The following is a 20,484-nucleotide window of genomic DNA, read 5'->3' as shown; positions in this document are numbered from 1 at the left end:
TAGAAGAATTACTTTCTCTATATAGAAGAAACAGTATCAAATAAAAACAACCAGTAACAGTTTTTGGCCAATCTAGTAGAGACAGTTGCCATTTTTGGCATTGGAAAATATTGCTTCTTAAGGTTCTAAGGAATGATTATATAATTTAATATATAAATTAATTTAATATATAAATTATAAATATATAATGTATCTATACTTTGAATATTAAATTATTATAATTTTTATATATTTAATAAATTAAATTTTATTTATATTATAATGCTTATATATTTTATATATAATAAAGATATTTATTAAATTATAAATAAATTATTTAAATATAGAAATTAAATAATTTATATTAAATTATACAATAATTCCTTAAAACCTGATAAGGCAATTTAATTCTATAATTAATATAAATTCTATAATTAATTTATATTTAAAATAAAAATATTTTATTTGCCATTTCTGACAGTCAGTTTCTGATTGTCCCACTTCAATTTTTTTCCTCTAGTAAGTTTACATTCCAAACAAAAACACGGCACTTTAACCTGATGTTTCCAAACAAGCTCACCTCTTGAATTTCACATTTACTTTTACTCCCAAATCTTGCTCAAATTTGTATATTTAGAGGTTCCTAGACTCAACTTTCAAGCACATGAATTTTTTGAAAAAACCCTTCAGCAAGGAGACACAATTTGCTTCAGTGTCACAGTCCCCTTTCAAATATCAGAGAACTTTTACCATTAATAACTTGTACATATCCTAGGGGGATCTTCATAGACATTACAGGAAACAAATCAGCCTTAAGCAATGTCCTTGTGAACCATACTGCACACCACATTTTTATTAATTTCTGTACAGCTCCAAATGTCTGCTTCATGGCATATGTAATACACGTGCAAAAGTACCTGTTTCTTTCTCCCCGCACTAACACTCACACAATGCAACAGCTGCACGTATAAATAAACATCAGTAATTATGGTTACCAGAGAGTCAACACAAAATACGTTCTCATTTGGAATATTTTTTAACACGCACCGTGTGCAGAAAAACAATGTCACATCACCAAAAATATCTACAAATACACAGCGACCGAGCCGCGAGGGCTCCCCCACGTGGGTCAGGATGGCCGAGCGGTCTAAGGCGCTGCGTTCAGGTCGCAGTCTCCCCTGGAGGCGTGGGTTCGAATCCCACTTCTGACATCCCTGCTTTTGCGGCTGCCGCTGAGGATTTTGGTTTTGTCTACTTAGAAAAAGAGAGGCTGAGGAAAGACTTCACCGCACCCCACAGCTTCCTGAGGAGAAAAACGGGACGTCCTTTTCGCATGTTCCTGGTATTCACTGACAGGAGGCGTGGGAACGGGTCAAAGCTGTGTCAGCAGAGATTCACTCAGGACACCAGGAAGCATTTCTTTACTGAGAAGGTGATAAAAAACTGGAACACGCTTACAGTGAGGCAGTCAATGCCTCAAGCCTGTCAATGGTTTATAGGCTTTTGGACAATCCACTTAAAAACTTGCCTTAACATTTGGCCAGCCCTGAATTGGTCAGAAAGTTGATGATCACTGCAGGTCCCTGACAACTGAACTTTCTATTCTGTTCTGTTCTATTCTATTCTATTTTAAAATGGTGTCTTAAGTTAAAATGGAAAATCTAGTTGTTTCAGCCTAAAGCAGGGAGCATGCAAGGAGCATGTCATAGTGCAACCCCCAGAATCTGGTGGGGTTTATCTTGCTCTCACCACCAAGGCTGCAGCAGCCCTCCACCTTCCCTGCACTGGCTCTGACACTGGATGCCAGGCCAGGCACCTCACCTGTGCAGTGGCAAATGTCACTGCCCCAGGATGGGCTTCTGCTCCTTTAGGGAGTGGCAGCCACCTGCCAGGCAATCACCTGCAGGGTTCTGCTTAAGCTGCCTGCAGCCTGCTTAAGCAGCAGGAGAAGGGAAGTGAGCAAAAGAGAGCACAGAAAGGAGAAGGCAAAAACCTCCCTCTCTGCCTCTTTTGCCAGATGCTCTAGATGTTTTCTAAAACTACAGCTTCCAGCTCGATGCTAGATGCTTTTTCCTTACTTTTAACTTGCTCTCCAAAATACTCTGGATGTTGTTTTGTGTTCTTGATTTTTTAAAATTTAAAAACCTCTCAAAAGCATATATGAATCAGTAAACGAATTAAATTTTCATGCTATCTATTTAGAACTAAATACACATTAGGTAAAATTCTAGAATACAAAGTATTTCTGAGAAACAAGACCACAAACAATAGTCACAAGAATATTCTCCCCATGAATGAAATAGAAGACTAGGATTTTTAGTTAATGTTAATATCCAGCACTATAAACACTCAGCAGATATATAATAATGACCTCTGAAAACACATAACACTAGATCATTATAAATGAGCAGCTAAAATAGGTGAATCAATGAATTATCCCAGTGGAAGAACCAAAGTGAGGTAGTGTTTTAATTATGTGGTAATAACACAAACTCTGACAAAGGTAAGTAATTTCTTCCCTCTGCAAATACTACTAAGCAATCCTCGAGTAGAGTGCTTACCTGCACAAAATACTTCTCTACCACACTTATATACAGAAGATATATATCTGTTTTTTCTCCAGGACTTAACCCAAGGGGTGGTTTTCATCCATTCTTACTAGGTAAGCAGCACCACAGGCTGTCAATGTATACAGGGATGCTTTCATCTCAAGAACTGCTAAAAGTGGTTAATTCCACATTCCTGACAGCAATTCTACCAGTACTGGAATTATGGAAGCAGCACATTTGCCTGCTGTGAGCACACAGCAAGTCTAACGTGTCTGGCTCTGCCAAACACAACAAAATCAACAGGCAGCCACCTAAAGCAGTAACCCTGAACTCTGAAGCTGCAGGACACAGAGCTGGCTGGTCTTCCTGTGGGACCCACTTTGGACAAAACCTGAAATCAAAATCATCAAGTCCCACCAACAAAATTTATAATAGTAGTATATTATCTACCTTATAGAGGCATCAAATCAATATTATTAGAAGTAATATGATCTAAACTAGGAGTGTAGATTCATCCTAAAGTTTGAAGAAGAAAATATAACTGAGGTAGATATATATATAGATGTACATATAAATAATTAAATAATTATATGTCAGAAGATAAACAGTAGCTTTGAGGTCTTGAACCTACTTAGCTTCATTTCAATTATAATATGAATATTGAGATCATATAAATCAGCCCAGATGTACCTACGGTATAAGATGGTTTAAGTATCCTAGAAAACTACAAATGAGGAGACCATTAAATAATTATGCATTCAAATACCTATTCATGTCTGTAGCTTTTTTCTACAATTCCTTCTTGGCCCTGCTTTAATCCCCACTGAGAGGCTTGGAGGGGGGGGTGGGGGGGGGGGGGGCGGCAGAGAGAAAGGGAACTACAAAGGGCTCAGGCCACATTCAGGATAAGAAAAGTCCCAGTTCCAGTGGCAGTTCACAAGTTACTACAGTGATCCTAGGATTCATCCCATGATGCAAATCTTCTGTGAAATAGCAACAGATGCACAGAACCACAAGATAAAAACTCCACAGCCTCAAACTCTTCATAGTTTGTAGTTAACAGCATTTCCCTTCTAGTAACACATTGTAATAGGTAAATTATACATGCAGATAAGATTTAATTTTCATTGTCAATATCCAAAATAAAAATCAATCATGAAACATAATAAAATATAATATTCTTCCAAGCTAACTCTTCCATAATTACAGACTATAAGAGTAAACAAAACTAGAGGGAGAGGGAGAGGCAGGGTTAAATCCTAGGCCATCATAAACAACAGAGACCATTGGACTTCATTAGTAAATCCATATAAAGTTCAATTCCTTTTCTCAAGCAGATATTTTTTCCTGAATTAAAAGCCTGAACAGAAGTAAACAATCTGTCAAACCCTCCATTAATGTTATGCATGTAACAGCCACTTTTACAGATATGCACCAAATTTCAGCAAAACACATGGAAACTCACAGAACTGACAGAAACTCATTCTGTGGAGACAAGACTCTTCCTATAAATTTGCTTTCAGAAACTTTCACAAGATGGACTAGACAGAATCTAGAGAGGTATTTGAGGGGAAGAAAACAATCACTTAAAACCTGATTATCAGCATCCATGATGTATGCTTGGCATTTCATAATCACATGCTGATATCTGCACTCTTATATACAGGCTGTTTAGTGAGGCTCTTCACATGAATATGTTCAGCTCTGGAGTAAATTTAAAACTAAATAATCATATTATCTAGATAAGATCTCCAGATTTAAACAGCTTTCATTATTAAAGGAAGAACATGATCAGCTTTTTCTGAGAGAGCAACTGCATTTATCTTATCCATTGCTAGTCACAAGGATTGAGACCAAACTCTCAACATTTGAATGTGCTGTGAATATTTCCTGTGAGAAAATGTCACAAGGTAAGAAGTAGAGAAAAATGAAGAGCTCAGAATTTTTTTCTCTCTGCATCATGGTGCACAAGACAGTGCTTCTGGTAAATAAGATACAGAAAATGGCAAATCTTTTCTTTTTTCATTTTCTCTCTCTCTTTTTTTTTTTTTTTTTAAAAGAAAAGGACTATAGACCTTTTCAAACAAATTTATTTCAGGGTGCCAATGCAAACAGGTGGTAAAAACCACAGAAAGCTGTTGTGCTTTACCAAAGGCCAGTTTGCTTTAAGGAAGCCTCTATTAAACACAACCTTTAAATTAATAAGGAATAAGGATTCATTCTCTTGCAGCTCCAGCCAGAGCTGTACATGTGAGCAGAGCCCTTATTGACCAGAAGGGGAAAGAAGAGAGGCAGAACCCACACTCTCTGTGAAATCCCCTTGAAGGGGATTCAGGGAAATAGATAATTTTATGGGCAAGCTGGGACTCCACCATTACCACTACTACACCATCCTACATGTGAGGATATTTCCACATAGAACTTATTCCTTCAGATAATTTTTTTCTCACAAACAAATGGTTATCAGCAAACTTTCCTCATCCTGGTTTTATGAATATTGCCCATGGACTAGGGGGGAATACAGCACAGAAGAGACCATTTCATATGCATATCACAAATTATAATAGACACTCAGACTTGATCTGATCTGATCTTGCCACTCAGCATGAGTCACTGAATGACTGAAATAGATGGAAACTACTTCCAGTATTTCTCTCCTGACAACAAAGCCATGCATCACTTTGAAAATATTTAGATGAAGTTCACACAAGTGTATGCTAAGTATGTGGACACGGAGGGAGTTTTGAGATATCTCATTACTTCCACTGCTCATTAGTGGATAGGACAGTATATTTCCAACACTTAGTGGTTTTCAAAGGGTTTTTTAATGCCAAAGTAAAAAGAATAATCAGGATATCACAGCTACCTGCTCCCTTTGTCATTGAAGCAAGCCCACACTGACAGTTCAAAGCATGTCTGAATTAAGTGTTTATCTTACTGAGAAACAATCCATTACCAGTCACTAATGATCTTTTTTTTTTTTTTTTTTTTTTTTTCCCTAATGAATCTACCTTGAAAGGCATCTTCCTGGGGTTTCATGCTATTCACAATTGTTAAAACATGAAAACTGGACTGGTTAACTTGATAGTTAACTCTGATGTTAATTAAATGTCAGCTTTATGAACTGGAAACAATTCAGACAATGCAAGTCAATCATTGTATTAAAGATGATGTGTGCAGCAGCTCATCTCTCAGTACAAGCGTCCTGGATCTCTACTGGCATAACTCGTACTGTAAAGGTGCAGGTCCAAAGGGCAGTTTTGACATGAGGAAACACACAAGCCTGGAAAGTGAAAGTAACACAAAGCAGTTTCTGATACCTTTCTGATACCTTGTGACAGCAGAGGCAAAAAGCTACCTGTCACAAGCCATGCTTGCACCTGGATCTCCTACAGACAGACACAGTCAGAATATGGGGCAGCTTGTTATTCTTTCTGCTGCTAGTGGTTTTCATAAAAATTATTGGTTAAAACAATATTTTTTTCTAGCATGCCTGTCCTTAAGCCAGTCTTGGGCCATTTGCAAAAGCCACATTCCCCTTTCAAAGGTAATTGTCAAACCCTTTTCAAAGGTTTTTACTGTCAGCCAAAGCACTTAGTTGTTTGCTGCTAGAAATAGTAGCCCTTATCTCAGAATGGTAATGTCACACTCAGGTTTAACTGGAAATAACTTATTTTCCACTCACCCTCCCCAGCACAGCCCAGCATTAGTTGGATGTTCCTCATTGCTGCTGCACAGATACACAGAGTCCTTACCAAAGCACCCAAAATCTTCAATGTCTCCTCAAAGAGAAGGGCCCCCAGCCTTACATCATAGAACTGATAAGAGAACAATGTAAACTTCATGCAAAAATCTCAGTGTCGGGATTCTTCCTGGGCTGCCCTGCCTGGATCACAGGTGTAGCTGCATTGCCTCATCCCCTAAATAATCTGTCCTCCATAGTTAGACTTACTCCTTATCTGCAGTCTAGCCAAATATCCTCTTAAGACATGCAAGGACGTCCATGCTGGATCAGACCAATGGTCAGCCCAGCTCAGCATCCTCTGGGATAGTGGCCAAGACCAGGCCTGAGACAGAAATCAATACAGGCAGTGCTAATCAGCAAGACAGACAGTACAACAAACCTTCATTGCTTTCAGAAATTTGGGGCTCAGAGGTTTCTTACTGTAGAGGTATTTCTGCAAGAAGGTCACTGGGGCTGCTGGGGCCTTTTGGGATCCTCCCCACTCAGAGCCAGCTCAGCTGCAGCAGATTGCTCAGGGCCACAGACAGTTTTGATTGTGTGCCAGGACAGATACCATACAATCTTGTGACAAACTCTTTCAGTGTTTAACCACCTTCCCATTAAAAAAACGGGATTTGGAATTCATTACTTTAATTGGAAAACTCTAAGATACATATTTTTTCTGGTTTCTGGATTTTCCCTATGTTGTTTATAAGGATTCCTGTCTTTGTGTGTCAGCTGTGGAGGCATCTAGAATTGCTTCATAATACCCGGAGAAAGAAGATAATTTGTTTACAACTTGCTTATCATAATAAATGCCAAAATATTTCTCATCTCTCACAGTAATAAAAGTCAGACAAAATGCAATTATTTGCCACAAGGTAAATAACCTTTTAATGCCATCTTCAATTCTTGGAACTATTCTCATAGCTTTTTTGCTCTTACTGTGCATCTGTTGCATTTATTTCTCCCCTTGGCAGGAGACTCCCATATATTATATACATTTGAAAGAAGTATACAGGCTAAGAAGGAAGCTTTACATATTTCAGTCTTCAGACACACATTTTCATAACAATATCAGGAATAGAGAAATATATTAGAATAGAATTATAGAAAGGTTTGGGTTGGAAGGATCATCTAATTCCAATACCTCTGCCATGGGCGGGGACACTTCCTGCTAGACCAGGGTGCCTCAAAGTTTCATTCAGCCTGGCCTTGAACACTTCCAAGCACCCACAACTTCCCTGGGCAACCTGGTCCATGGTTTCAACATACAGTAAGGAATTTCTTCCTTATATCTAATCTAAACCTAAACCTGACAGTTTAAATACATTAGCCTTTGTTCTACCATTATATGTCCTTGTAAAAAGTCCTTCTCCAGCCCTTCCACAGCTCCTCTTTACGTGCTGAAAGTGCTATGGGGTCTCCCTGAAGCCTTCTATTTTTTAGGCTGAATAGCCCCCAGTTCTCTCAGCCTGACTTCACAGAAGAGGTGTTCCAGCCTTCTGACCATCTTTGCTTCTCTTCTCTGTACTTGTTTCAACAGGTTCATTTCCTTCTTGTGTTGGGGACCCCAGGGCTGGACACAGCATTCCTGGTGGGATTTCACAAGATCTGAGCGGAGGAGCAGAACCCCCTCCCCATTCCCCCACTGCCCACACTGCTTTTAAAGCAGCTCAGGACATATTTGGCTTTCTGGGCTGCAAACACACATTGTCAGCATATCCTAAGCATTGATTCACCAACACCCCCAAGTTCTTTTCCTCAGGGCTGCTCTCAATCCATCCTCTGCCCAGGAAGATGCCCAGGACCATGTACTTGGTCTGGTTGAACTTCATGAGGTTTGAATGGTCCCACTTCTCAAGCTTGCCCATGTCCCTCTGGATGGCATCCCTTCCCTCCAGTATGTCAACCACACTACACAGATTGGTGTCATTGCCAAACTTGTCAAGGGTGACTGCCAGGTTCAATTCCCCTGCCCATGTCCTCAAAACTGTTAAACAGCAGCAGTCCAATACTGACCCCTGCAAAATGTCACTTGTCATGCAAGTGCTCTGCACACAGATATTGAGCCCTCAACAGCAACTTTTTGAGTTTAACCAATCAGCCAGCTCCTTATCCACCAAGTGGTCCATCCATCAAATCCATGTCTCTCCATGTTAGAGACAAAGGATATCATGTGGGACAGGGTAAAATGCTTTGCACAAGTCCCAGTAGATTACATCCATTGCTCTTCCCTTATCCTCCAACACTGTAACCCCATCATAGAAGGCCACCAAATTTTTCAGGCATGATTTGCTCTGTTACCAACCACATCCTAATTTTGCATCTGCCTTAGCACAGTTTCTAGGAGAATCTGCTCCATGATCTTGCCAGGCACAGAGGTGAGACAGACTGGCCTGTAGTTCCTCAGGTCTCCATTTTTTTTTCCTTTTTAAAACCAGGGGTTATGTTTCTCCCTTTCCAGTCAGTGGGAACTTCACCAGAATGCCATGACTTCTCAAGTATTATGGATAGTGGCTTAGAAAATTCTCTGAGAACTCCCTCAGGTCCTATGGATGCATCTCAGCAAGTCACATGGACTTGTGCATCTTCATGTTCCTTAGTCTTGAACCTGATCTTCTCCTTCAGCGTGTGGTTCTTCATTCTCCTGGTTCCTGCCTTTGCTTTCTGCAACTTGGGCACTGTGGCTGGAGCTCTTGTTGGTGAATACTGAGGCAAAAGAGGCATTGGATACCTCAACCTTCTCCATATCCCAGGTAACAATGTCTCCCATTTCCTTCTGGAGAGGGCCCACAGTTTCTCTAGTCTGATATTCCTATAGCTCCTGACTAGATTTGATTCTATCAGGATTTTAGTTTTGCACACTTGACCCCTAATTGGCCAGACAATTTCTCTGTATTCCTCATATGACATGTGTCCTTGCTTCCACACTCTTTTCTGCATTTCAGTTTACCCAAAAGCTTCTTGTTCTTCCACACAGGCCTCCAAACATTTTTGTCTGATTTCCTGTTTGCTGGGATGCATCTCTTCTGAGTTTGAAGGTGATCTTTGAATATCAACCAGTTTTCTTTATTTCCTCTTCCCTACAAGTCTTTATGCTACAGTACTCTACCAAAAGGAGCACTTTAAGAGGGACAAGGTCTGCCTTCCTGAAGTCCAGGGCAGTGAGATTGCTATGCACTCTCCCCACTTCCCTAAAGGGTATTGAACTCCACCATTTCATGGTCACTGGAGACAAGGCTGCCCTTGGGCTCCACATTCCCCTCCAGCCTCTCTTGTGTGGTGAGAACAAGGTCCAGTATAACACCTCTCCTTGCTGACTCCTCTATCCCTTGGAGAAGGAAGTGCTTTCCAGGAACCTCCTGAATTGTTTATGCCCTGCTAAGTTCTCCATCCAACAGATATCAGGGTGGTGAAGGCCCACCATGAGAGCAGGGCTTGTAAGAATATAAGGCTGTTCCTCTCTATCTGCAGAGGGCTTCATCCACTTGGTTTTCCTGATTGAGTGGCCTATAGCAGACCCTATAATGTCACCTGTCCCTGCCCTCCCTTTATTCCTGACCCCTAAGCCACTGGTCAGCTCTTCATCCATCCCAGAGCTCCATGTACAGCTGGTCATTGATATAAAGTGTGATATCCCTCTTCATCTTCCTTTGCTGTTCTTCCTACAGAGCATGTAGCCTTCCATTCCAACACTCCAGTCACAGAAGTCATCCCGTCACATCTCTGTGATATTAGGAAATCAGACGTAGAATTCTGTATTCACAAAATAACCTTGTCCGTGTTAAGAAACAAACAAAAAAAAATGGGGCTTTGGGAATGGGAGAAGCTTCCATCTGACAGTACAGTTCACAGAAGAACATTCATTTAAACTAAGATGTCATACAGGGGAACAAAAGAGTTCACCATGACAAGGCTTAAGTGTTGTTCTTTCACTGTCATTTAATGTAAAGAATAACCCATAGTTACATTAGAGATGGAAGATCAAACAAAATTTAAGACTGTGTGGTCATCCCTAGATCCTCATAGAGTTTGTTGCAGAGTTTTGGACTGGGTGTTGAGAAAACTCCACTTCTTCTGGAAAAAACATCTAGTGAGCAATAAAGCAGGTTTCTACCTTGGTTTAAAGATGGATAAAAGGGTGGAAAGAACTATTAAGGCCTTAGAAAGATTATAGGGATTAAGGCAAATACAATATGACGTAATGAGCCCCGTACAAAAAAAAAAAAGAGTTGTCTGCTTTGAGCTTTGCTGTAATGCAGATAGAAGAATAAATTATATACCAAACATTATCCAAAATAAATCATGGACCATATCTAATGGTAAATTAATTATCTCGGCTCCTTAGACCTTCTGTTTTTCATAAAAAGCAATCCCTCTAGACAGTCTGAAGAGAACGGAGTGCACTTTTTTCCCTGTAACTGTGAGAATGAGGAAATAGGGCTCAAATTCCCATGTGTTAAGTTAAATTTCAACAGCTTGAATTTTAATATGGCTACCTAGTTATAAAATATTTGCTGTAAAAATTTTACTCGTATAATGAATTTTTGGATGTTTGCAAGATTAGAATCTGCTGCAGAAAGGACAAATCAAAAATACTGGCTCCAGGCAAACCAGTTTCCAGTGTTCTACTCATAATTGCAATTAGTGAGCTTAATAAAGTCCAGCATATCATACTAGTTTTACAACCTCTACTCCTTTAACTCGTACTACCATGACATCTTACAACAAGTATAGGGCAAATGGGTTGGATCTACAGAATTATGTTATAGTTTTCCCTTCAGACTGACTTTTTGTCCTTTCTGATGATATTTAAGAAAATATTTTTGAGTTAATTGAAAGCCATTTAGTGCTTCCACCAAATTGCTCCTCAGTGACTCTGGAGCAGATACACTTTCTTATTACCAAATGCCTTTGATTTCTTCTCTGCACACACAGACATGCACTAAATTAAAACTTTCCATTGAAGTGGCATTAGTTAGGCACACAAGGCATACCAAGTTGCTCTTAGGCTTCCTGCCAGAAAGCCAGCAGTGCTGTTGCTTTCCTTCATTTACTTTAAAGTGTCAGCAAAACAGGCAATTTATGGCCACATAAATAAGGAGGCAACAGCCCATGACCATGATCTGCAGCAATACAGCACAGGCACAGACGGTGAGTTGGTCCCGTTGCCTGGGACTGATTCATGTTGCTGAATACAGAATCAGAATACACTTTACCAAAGTGTCTTCTGTAGCACCATAATAAAACACATCACCAGTATGAGTGTTTAAAAAGTATCAGGGAACAGCATAAAATATCCTATTAACAAAGCATGGGACTTGTGCAGATATCTATTATTCACCATGATGAAAATTTAACTTGGTGATTTTATACACATACCAGCAGGATGTAGACATATCAAATTGTGAAATGAGATCTGGTTTTTATCAGGATATTGGGATTTTTGTTAAGAAATAAAGAACAGGGAGAAAAGCCTTTCAGTCTGATACAGCTTTGTCCTTGTGGGCAGGGATTTAAAAAAACATCCAAAAAAAGGGGAGATATCTGAAAATATATGCAATTGTCAGAAGCATCTGAAATAGTCTGTAAGACACAGCAACTGCTTTCATTATATCGCTCCAGTTTTGCTTCAGAAGGCTTCAGAGATATATCTGGCAAGCTAACCCTGAGAGAAAATCTATTCGTGACCACCAGTGTAGCCATTCTTCCATATGAAAATGCAGCAGAGGTTGGATGATGCCACTTAGCTCTGTTAGGTGCTAATTGTTACATGTGTGCTTTTCACATTGAAGTTGGAATTTTAAAAAGTGGTTTCAAATTGAGAGTAAGATTCACATGTAGCAGCAATATTAATTCTCTAATCTACAGACTTCATTTCCTAAAAATCAGAGAAATGTTACTAAACTATTTTTGCAGCCAGAATCCAGCAGGAGCAGCTCTGCTAAGACTAGATATATACCATTAACAGGAGATATCTGCAGGGCACTGAGGCCCAAGCTCAGCATAAAATCTGAGCATGAAGAAAAGTTCATCCTTGCCTGGGAAATTTCTTCATGCTTTCCTGTGCCTGAAGAAATGACTGAATTGGGGCATGAGTACCTTCAACTGACTTCATCATTCAGCAAGACTGACCTTCAGTTTATATCTTGGCGTATTTTTCCTCCAAATGCTGTTTTTAAAAAGACAAAAAAAAAATTTTCCTCATCCTGCATACTCTTGCTAAAGACCATTATTAGAAAATTTATGCAAAATCCTGATTTCTAAATAGAAGCAAAATAATTCCAGTGATTATGAAAATGCAGCAGTTTGCCCTTCTGCAGGAACTTGAACAGGGAACACACCCTGTAAAGTAAAAAGCCAAGCCACACATTCAGTATATCTTAAGGTCTTGCTCAGGAATTCTCTGCCTTCTGAATCTTCTAAAACATAAGGGATCTGGAACCACAACAAGAAAGGTGTCTGCAGTTTTGTTCACACATTTATTGTTTGAGATAAACTGAGAAACAAATAAACACTTTTCATTCCACTGCAAAGAAAAACAAAACAAAACAAAACAAAACCCAATCCTGTCACTAAGATGTTAGGTCCTTTTTGTATTTTTAAGTGCTAGCCTTTGAAATCTTCTTCTTTTTGAAGAAGGAACTTGTGGTATTAAAGGTTATAGCTGAAGTGCAATTGTAATCCATAATTAAATAAACTGCAGGCAATGATCAGACACTTCTACAGAAATTCCAAGATATAGCAAATAAACACAATTAGTATCATTAAATAATTCTGAATATTACACCTACAGCATGAAGTTGGTGTAGAAATAGAGGTGACTTTAACAAAATATATATGCCAAGTTATCTGGTTAGCTCAAGTAAAGGTCTTTAAAAGGCACTGCAAAAGGCAGAGTAGAGCCTTATTGTGAAGTAGGATTCTGTAAAAATAAAATTGAGAACATATTAACAGTTTAGAAAAGTTTAAACTGACTTAAATTTATTTTATATTTTCATTTCTTAAAACATATATTCAGTATATAAAATAAATATAAAATATTTTATTTTTTATATACTTATTTATATATATATTTCTAATTAGGGATGCAGTTGCTTAAAGCAAATTTTTAAAAGCTGTTCACCATTGTGTAAAAATTTTGTGACTTTCTTTGTATGTGTCGGAAGTCAAATTTTTATTGGATGGATTGTTAAACTAAAAATATGTATTTTCTGTCTTCTATTAGATATACAATAATTCCATTAGAGCTTAAGCTTCAGCATATGAACACTGATTGGGGTTTTTACATTGTACTGGGCTGGATTGGGATGCAGTTAATTTTCTTCACAGCAGACCATATGGTCAAGTGTTTTGAATTTGTAATTTAAAACCTGTTGGAAACACATCAGTGTTTTGGCTGCTGCTTACAGAGTGTCAAGTTCTGCTCTGTTCCCCACTCTTTACCCCTGTCTGTGTCTGTTACACACTGTGTTGCCCATGTACATCTGTGTTCCAGACTGCATCTGTTCTGGTTGAATAAAATCTGAGTGTCACAGCTGCCTTATCATTTTACATTTGTCAGACTCCAGATCCCTAAACAATGAAACTGCAAGAAATTAAAAGTTCATATTTTAGAGTCAGCAGTGAACTTAAAAAGAGACCATGTCAATAGATATTATTTTGCAGTTCACTACCATAACAAAGTTCAGCAATAAAAAAATTAATTCTGTAACACAGAAGAAGACACAAAGTATGTTATAGCTTCATTCAAGGAGTGTTCTTTCCAATTAAAAAGCAAAAGAAAGGGGATTGCGACCGCCATAGTTAGGGTCAAATCAGATAATTATTTTTGTACACTTACAAATCCCAAAGAAAAAGCTTTGGCAATGGTCCTAGTGTTCAGTAATGAACAGGGCTTTGTGGGCATCCACTGGCCATGCTTTAGAACCTGGCAGGGGTATCAGAACAAACAGCAACAGTCCAGGTCTAATGCAATTAAAACCATGACATTTAGAAACATGTGTAAACATGCTCTCCCTGCAACAATAAGAAGAAATTAGGCTTATATTATCTTGAAAATAATCTTGAAAACACTACAGTATGTTCATATCAGGAGTTTATAATATAAATAAACATTATTTCCTTAATTTTCTAATCAAAACCAGATATAAGAAAGTCAGTAATTATCAGTGATTAAAAAGCTGATGTCTTTCAAAATCTCATCATCCTCCTATACCAATCATACTATTTGTCCAGTTTAACTATTATCTAAGTTAATAAACATGGCAATAAGATTAGACACTGGAAGAGAGGTTTGTTTTCTATTTATCTCAGGACTCAAATTGCTGCTGACAGACCTGGCCTAAGAAAATTGACTACAGCTTTCCAGGATGGCTGATTGGATTGCAGTTTGGAAAGAAAACTATTTGCCTCCAGAAACAAATGCTGTGTTATGAAACTCTTGGACCACTGGCCAAGACAGACCTGGCCAACCATCACAAAGCACCAAACCAACCATCAGCACCCAGCAGAGGCTACCAGCTGGATTGGCCACAGTGTCTCAGGCTGGAATCACACCCTATAAATAAAATGCTCTCCACAAAAAAGAGTACAGTTGAAATGCTGATATCATATCATATCAGGGCAATCAGGGTCCTTAGAAATGAGAGTAATTTTATCTTTTTTTTTTTGTTGTTTTGGTTTTTTTTGGATTTTCTTTTCTTTTCTTTTCTTTCTTTTCTTTTCTTTTCTTTTCTTTTCTTTTCTTTTCTTTTCTTTTCTTTTCTTTTCTTTTCTTTTCTTTTCTTTTCTTTTCTTTTCTTTTCTTTTCTTTTCTTTTCTTTTCTAAACATATACCATGTGCAAGGCTCTTCAACAAGGGGACAAATGGATGCAGCTCCAGGAACAGAGCAATATCACGCACATACACTTAAGCAAATGTCCTCATGCTCCTCCAATTGCTTCCTTCAAGCTGCTAAATTCATTTAGCAACCAAATGGTTTGGCTCTGAGGGATGGATTTGCCACTCAGGCTATCTTTTGAAGCACTCCAATTTAGGCAAGAGAAGGAAAAGAAAACTGAGCATGCCAAAAAGGAGAAATATTCTCCAGTTGCATGGACAGCTTAAATGAGCTATACAACATGAGGTTTCCAAACTGCAGAACAGAAATAACTGCAGGTAAGAATACCCCTGAACATCGCAATAATAGTGTTAGGTAGACAGTCAGAGTGGCCTTGCAGATCCTGGGAATGCATTGATTGGGATCCTTTCTTTGCAGAGCATCTTCCACACATAAAGAAGGTTCCCAAAACGTAAAAATCCCTTCCCTAAAGTTATTTAAATACTTCTGTGTTCAATATGAGGAGAATGGTATCATCAATTGCTCTTGAAAGATGGAGATGAGTATACAGCATGAATAACACAGCCCACAGGAACTCATTGGTATATGTACTGACCTCTGCTATTTCACTGCTGGTGTTCATTGTAGATTAAATTAATTGTGTAAAAATTTGCATGATAGAGAAACAGATGAGAGGAAAACACAAGAACAATACAGAGAAACCACAACCATTCAGCACTTAAAATCATAGGATCAGCTCTGAAATTAAACTGAAATGAAGAGGAATTCACCTCTTTGTTAGCTATGTCAGTTCACATTAACAAGAGTCTTATAAAGCAGTTAAGAAATACCTGCCTCACATGCAAAGTTTGTCAAAGCTATTGTGTCTAGACTGTCACTTTTTCCAGCCCATCCAACAGGGATTATCCACTAAAGATTAACTTTATATGTAAAATTAAGAGAAAGTTATCAATGAAAAAGCAGTTGAGATACTATATACACCTGATAACTTCCAAAGATCTGGTGACAGGAGATAACTCCATTTTTGAGTCAAAGTTATGCAATTTCATGGAGATTATAATTAATAATGCATTATTAGAACCAATTAAAAACATTTTTTTTAAGAAAATAAACCTTAAGTCATCCTTTCCTCCAGAAAAATACATTCATTCTTCATTATATTTCCAAATTAATACACTATTTCTTTTTAAGAAATGATCCAATGTATCAAACCAAGATTTCAAAAACTCAACAAAGGCAGTTTATTTATAGGAGTTTTCAGCCTTTAAAAATAATCAATACATTTTCTTGGTTACAATTAATAGTTCTCTATGAAAATTACATTCAAAACCTACTACAATAGTTAGAACAAAACATCTGACAAGTACTCAATCACTGCCAAGCTAAAACATGGTACCAATCTCAAGAACACTTGAGGTAATGTCCCAATCTATGCAGAGGGCTACTGTGACTCCCTCCCTTTTTTTATTGCAAGTGATTCAGTACAGTCTGCATAAAGTGAGACACAGCAGAACACAGTACAGCAGAGGAACAAAGAGCTTCTGGTTCCCCAAATGCACCTTTTTTCATAAAACCTTGTTTGTAGATATGGAAGAGAATTTCACATTGTCTGTAATATTCTTTATGAGGAATTTGCATTTTCATTGTAATCAAGATTAAATTTGTGAGGAAAAAGATTAAAAAATAATAAAATTTCATGCCTACCAATCAAAAACACAGTTCTTAATTTTGCCATTGCTATATAACACTAAGAAAAGATAAAGAGATGATCCTAGGTGGGAAAACTTGTTTAGGTCAAGCCATAGAGAGTTTATAAGGAGTTAAACTACACATTGGCAAAAACAACTAACCTGCTTAAATATAATGTAATATAATAAATTATTTCATTTGTTAGAATGTCAAGATTTACTTGAGTGTTAATATTCTGCAGAGACGACTAATTAAAAACAGAAATCCTCAAATGGGAAGCTTGTAATTGTTACTGTACCCTCCTCAGCAGTTATATCAAACGCATCACATTGACAAAACAACAGATTCTGTCCTTATCTAAAAATACAAAGTTTCCTTTTACTGGAAAGATACCCTAAAAATGTATTGCATATGCATTTTGTATACAAGGTAGCAATCTGGAGTCGGCTGCCAATCCCACTTCAGCCAGACACAAAATCCCCTGCTGAATTCTTGGCCATGGGAGCGGGAGCACAGGACATCGGGGAGCCCCTGGCAGCAGCCTGACTGCAACAAGGCTGCAGCTCACACTGAAGCCTCACGCAACTCCGGCAGGAGCTTCAGAAAACCAAGATGATTTTTCTTGTCATTTGCCACCTCTAACTCCTGCAGACATGCAAGATGCTTCTTCATAGGTGCCTCCTAAGGGGAAGGCAGCCTCCTCTCTTCACAACAATTCAGAAGAGTGAGGTGTCTCTCCAGGTACCACATTAAAGGAGCTCTGCTGCTGCGCAGGGCAAATATTTCACTAGGCTGGGGCAGAAGTGCTGAAGGCTTTGACTGGCTTCTACTAAAAACCCAAAAGCCTGCCAGCAAGCACAAAAATCAGGGAGTTCACAAGAGGGAATGGTTTATAGTATCTTTTTTATGCAGGGAAACCTCACTCCCTTGCAGAAGACCCACAGGTAGTAGCTGATAACCTGACAGGGTGCCTCAGGGTGCCAGGAGGGACTCCTGTGGCTGCAGGAGCAGGGTGGGAAGCAGGGACACACTGTCTGATGACAAATACAGATTACCTGATGTTTATCAAAGATGCAGGAAGCACATTCCATGGACTCAAAACTGTTGATTTTTTTGGAGATATTTGGGGTACATTAGATCACAGAGAGTAACAGAGGGATGCTACTTTATATCAGTACAGACTCCCTAAAATGACATGAAAGAGCCTATCTTACACTTGTTCCTTGTTGTCCTGGTGTTATTTGCCATACTAGAAAGCAGGAGGGATGTCTTCCAGCACTAGTACAGTGTCATTCTTACACATTATACATTTGGCATTCTTGCCTTGGGGGTGCTATTTGCCATTTAGGCTACCTGGCCTGCATGCCACATACCTGACAAAGTAGATCAGAGCTTTACAGCAAAGAAAACATAATCATTGTAATAGAAAAAGTAACATATCTATCTGATGTTTTGTATAAAAATATTTTTAGAAAATGTAAAAATTTCAGATTAGTCACAACAGCCATGCTATTTCAGTTTTTTGAGATGAAAAGCATAACAAAAATGGTGGAAACTGACCTCTTAGTGCCAAACATGATGGTGTGGGCTTGTTTCACATTTATGAACAGAGTGTTCTGCACAGGCTGCTTATATTGACCTGGATGAGAAGAAAAAAGAGGTATTTTTAAATCAAGAAACTCAGAACCTTGATTTCAATATCCTGAACAATAAGTACACATAGTAATTATCTTCCAGGGAAACTTCAGAGAATACCTGGTAATTTTACAGAAATTAAGAGGTTACCAAAAGTATGCAAAGGCTAACAAATACAAGATAAAAAAAAAACTAAGACCAAATCCTACTAGTAGGGCTTAAACCTGACATTATTAGAGCAGTTACTCAACAAGAATTAGGCATAATACTATATGATAGTACAACATCTAAAAGTCCTTGCTTCTTACAGTGAAATTCATGTGTCCAAGTGAAATGCATGTCCTTTAAAGCAGCTAAATAGATCTTTCTGTATTTCTAGTCTGAACAAAGTTATATAAACTTATATCTTAATTGTGTTTTGGTGCTCAATTTGTTGAATGATTATCTCAGTAAATTAGTCATTTTTCCAGAAAGAAAACATTATTATAAATAAGAATTTTCCCAGTGTGGGTCTACTTAATGCACACCTCAGGTATTATTATTATTGTTGTTGGTATTGATGATGTTGTTGTTACTATTATTATTGCTATTGCTATTGCTATTACTATTACTATAGCTATTATTATTGCAAAGAGAAATTCCAACTTTTACATAAAGTATGAGATTACAGAATATTAGAATAATTAGGTCAGGAGAAAGTGCCTAGTCCAGCCTTCAGCTCAAAGCAAGTATAATTAGATCATTTTGCTCAGGGGTGTGTCAACTTGAGTCTTGAACATGTCCACCACCTCTTCTGGAAACCAGTTCTTTTACCTCATCATCACCACAGTAAAAATATTTTTTCTAACATTTAACCAGAGTTCTCCATATCATACCCTGAGTCTACTGCCTCTTATAATATACTCTTCTGTATCATATATACTCTTATATATCATGTGTCTACTGCCTCTTAACATACCTCCAAGAAAAAGCTAGCTCTATCTCCTCTATACCCTTCACTCAGGTACTTGTTGACAGCACAAAGGTGATCTCTTGCCATCTCTTCTGACCCTGAGTTGATTCAGTCCCCTCAGCCTTCTATTGAATGCCATTTGCTACAGTCCCCTGGCCAGTTCATTGGTCTCCATAAGTTGACATCCTTCTTGTTCTGGGGAGCCCAAACTGGACATAGTGCTCCACAGTCAGTCTTGCAAATACCAAGTAGAAGGCAAGGATCTTCCCCTGGCCTGCTGGCTAAGCTTTTGCTCGTGCAGCGAGGGAAACAGGTGACTTTCCTTGCTGTAAGGGCACCCAGCTGGTTCTCATGCAAATTGTTGTTCCCTAGGTACCCCTCAGATCCCTTTCTGTCCCACTGCCTCCCAGGCATTTGATGAAATGTATCCCAGCCCGTCATTTTAGTCAAGGTCATTCCACCCCATTGGCAAGACTTTGCACGTGCTTTTACTGAACTTTGTAAGATTCCTGTCAGCTCATTTCTTCAGCCTGCCCGGGTCCCCCTCAACGGCAGCGCTGTCCTCCAGCAGCTCCTTCCTCGGGCAAGTCATTGCCTCACGCAGTGTGCGGGTCCCAGGAGAGGCCCTGGGGCTCTGCAGCCCCACACAGGCCAGCAGCAGCCTCCCTGATGTGCCACCCAAGCCAAGGGCTCCAACAGGCAAAGGGCTTTAGCACCAGTCTGTGACAGGGACCGTGCCCTGTGGGGTGCTGAAACCAGCCCCGCACCCCCTCCACGCTACTGCAGCAAGTCTGAGCAGAGATGCTGCATGTCTCTGCTGTGCTAACAGCTGTGGCAAGGCTGACACTGCTGCTCCCCAGGAGCTTTGCTCTCCCAAAGCAGGATTCAGCCATTCCCAGGAGCAGCCAGAAGCAGCTCCCAGCAGAACTGAGAGCAGAGACTCAAAGTGCTGCACAAACTGGGAAGAGCAACAACCATGATGCCCTCACAATACATAATATTGGTGCTAGTGAAATCTTTCTGCCCTTCTCGCAAGTGTTCAGTTTAAAGCAAAAATAGCTTACAAATTCAGACATTCTATCCCAGCTTAGTTGATTTGTTAAATGTAAA

General features: G+C 38.9%; 1 protein-coding gene and 1 non-coding gene across 13 annotated transcripts in view; one reads left to right on the top strand and one right to left on the bottom strand.

Moving 5' to 3' along the window:
• OXR1 (oxidation resistance 1) overlaps positions 1-20,484 on the bottom strand; it is a 259,566-nt gene that overhangs the window by 206,459 nt on the left and 32,623 nt on the right. For 10 of the 12 annotated variants that reach the window (XM_021546455.4, XM_085572448.1, XM_021546445.4 and 7 more), the window contains exon 2: positions 18,348-18,426. In XM_021546455.4, coding sequence (XP_021402130.2) covers positions 18,348-18,426 — 79 coding nt within the window. Of the gene's footprint in view, positions 1-18,347; positions 18,427-20,484 lie in introns of those variants that run through there. The other 2 variants (XM_021546450.4, XM_077782454.2) reach the window with 2 other exon arrangements.
• TRNAL-CAG (transfer RNA leucine (anticodon CAG)) lies at positions 1,108-1,190 on the top strand. The gene has a single exon. It is a non-coding gene; the product is annotated as a tRNA-Leu (tRNA).

Source organism: Lonchura striata, chromosome 2 (assembly GCF_050655825.1).
Source record: "Lonchura striata isolate lonStrDom1 chromosome 2, ASM5065582v1, whole genome shotgun sequence".
Classification (NCBI taxonomy): Eukaryota; Metazoa; Chordata; class Aves; order Passeriformes; family Estrildidae; genus Lonchura; species Lonchura striata.
Note: the sequence above shows the minus strand (reverse complement) of the source record. Positions and strands in the feature narration are given on the sequence as shown.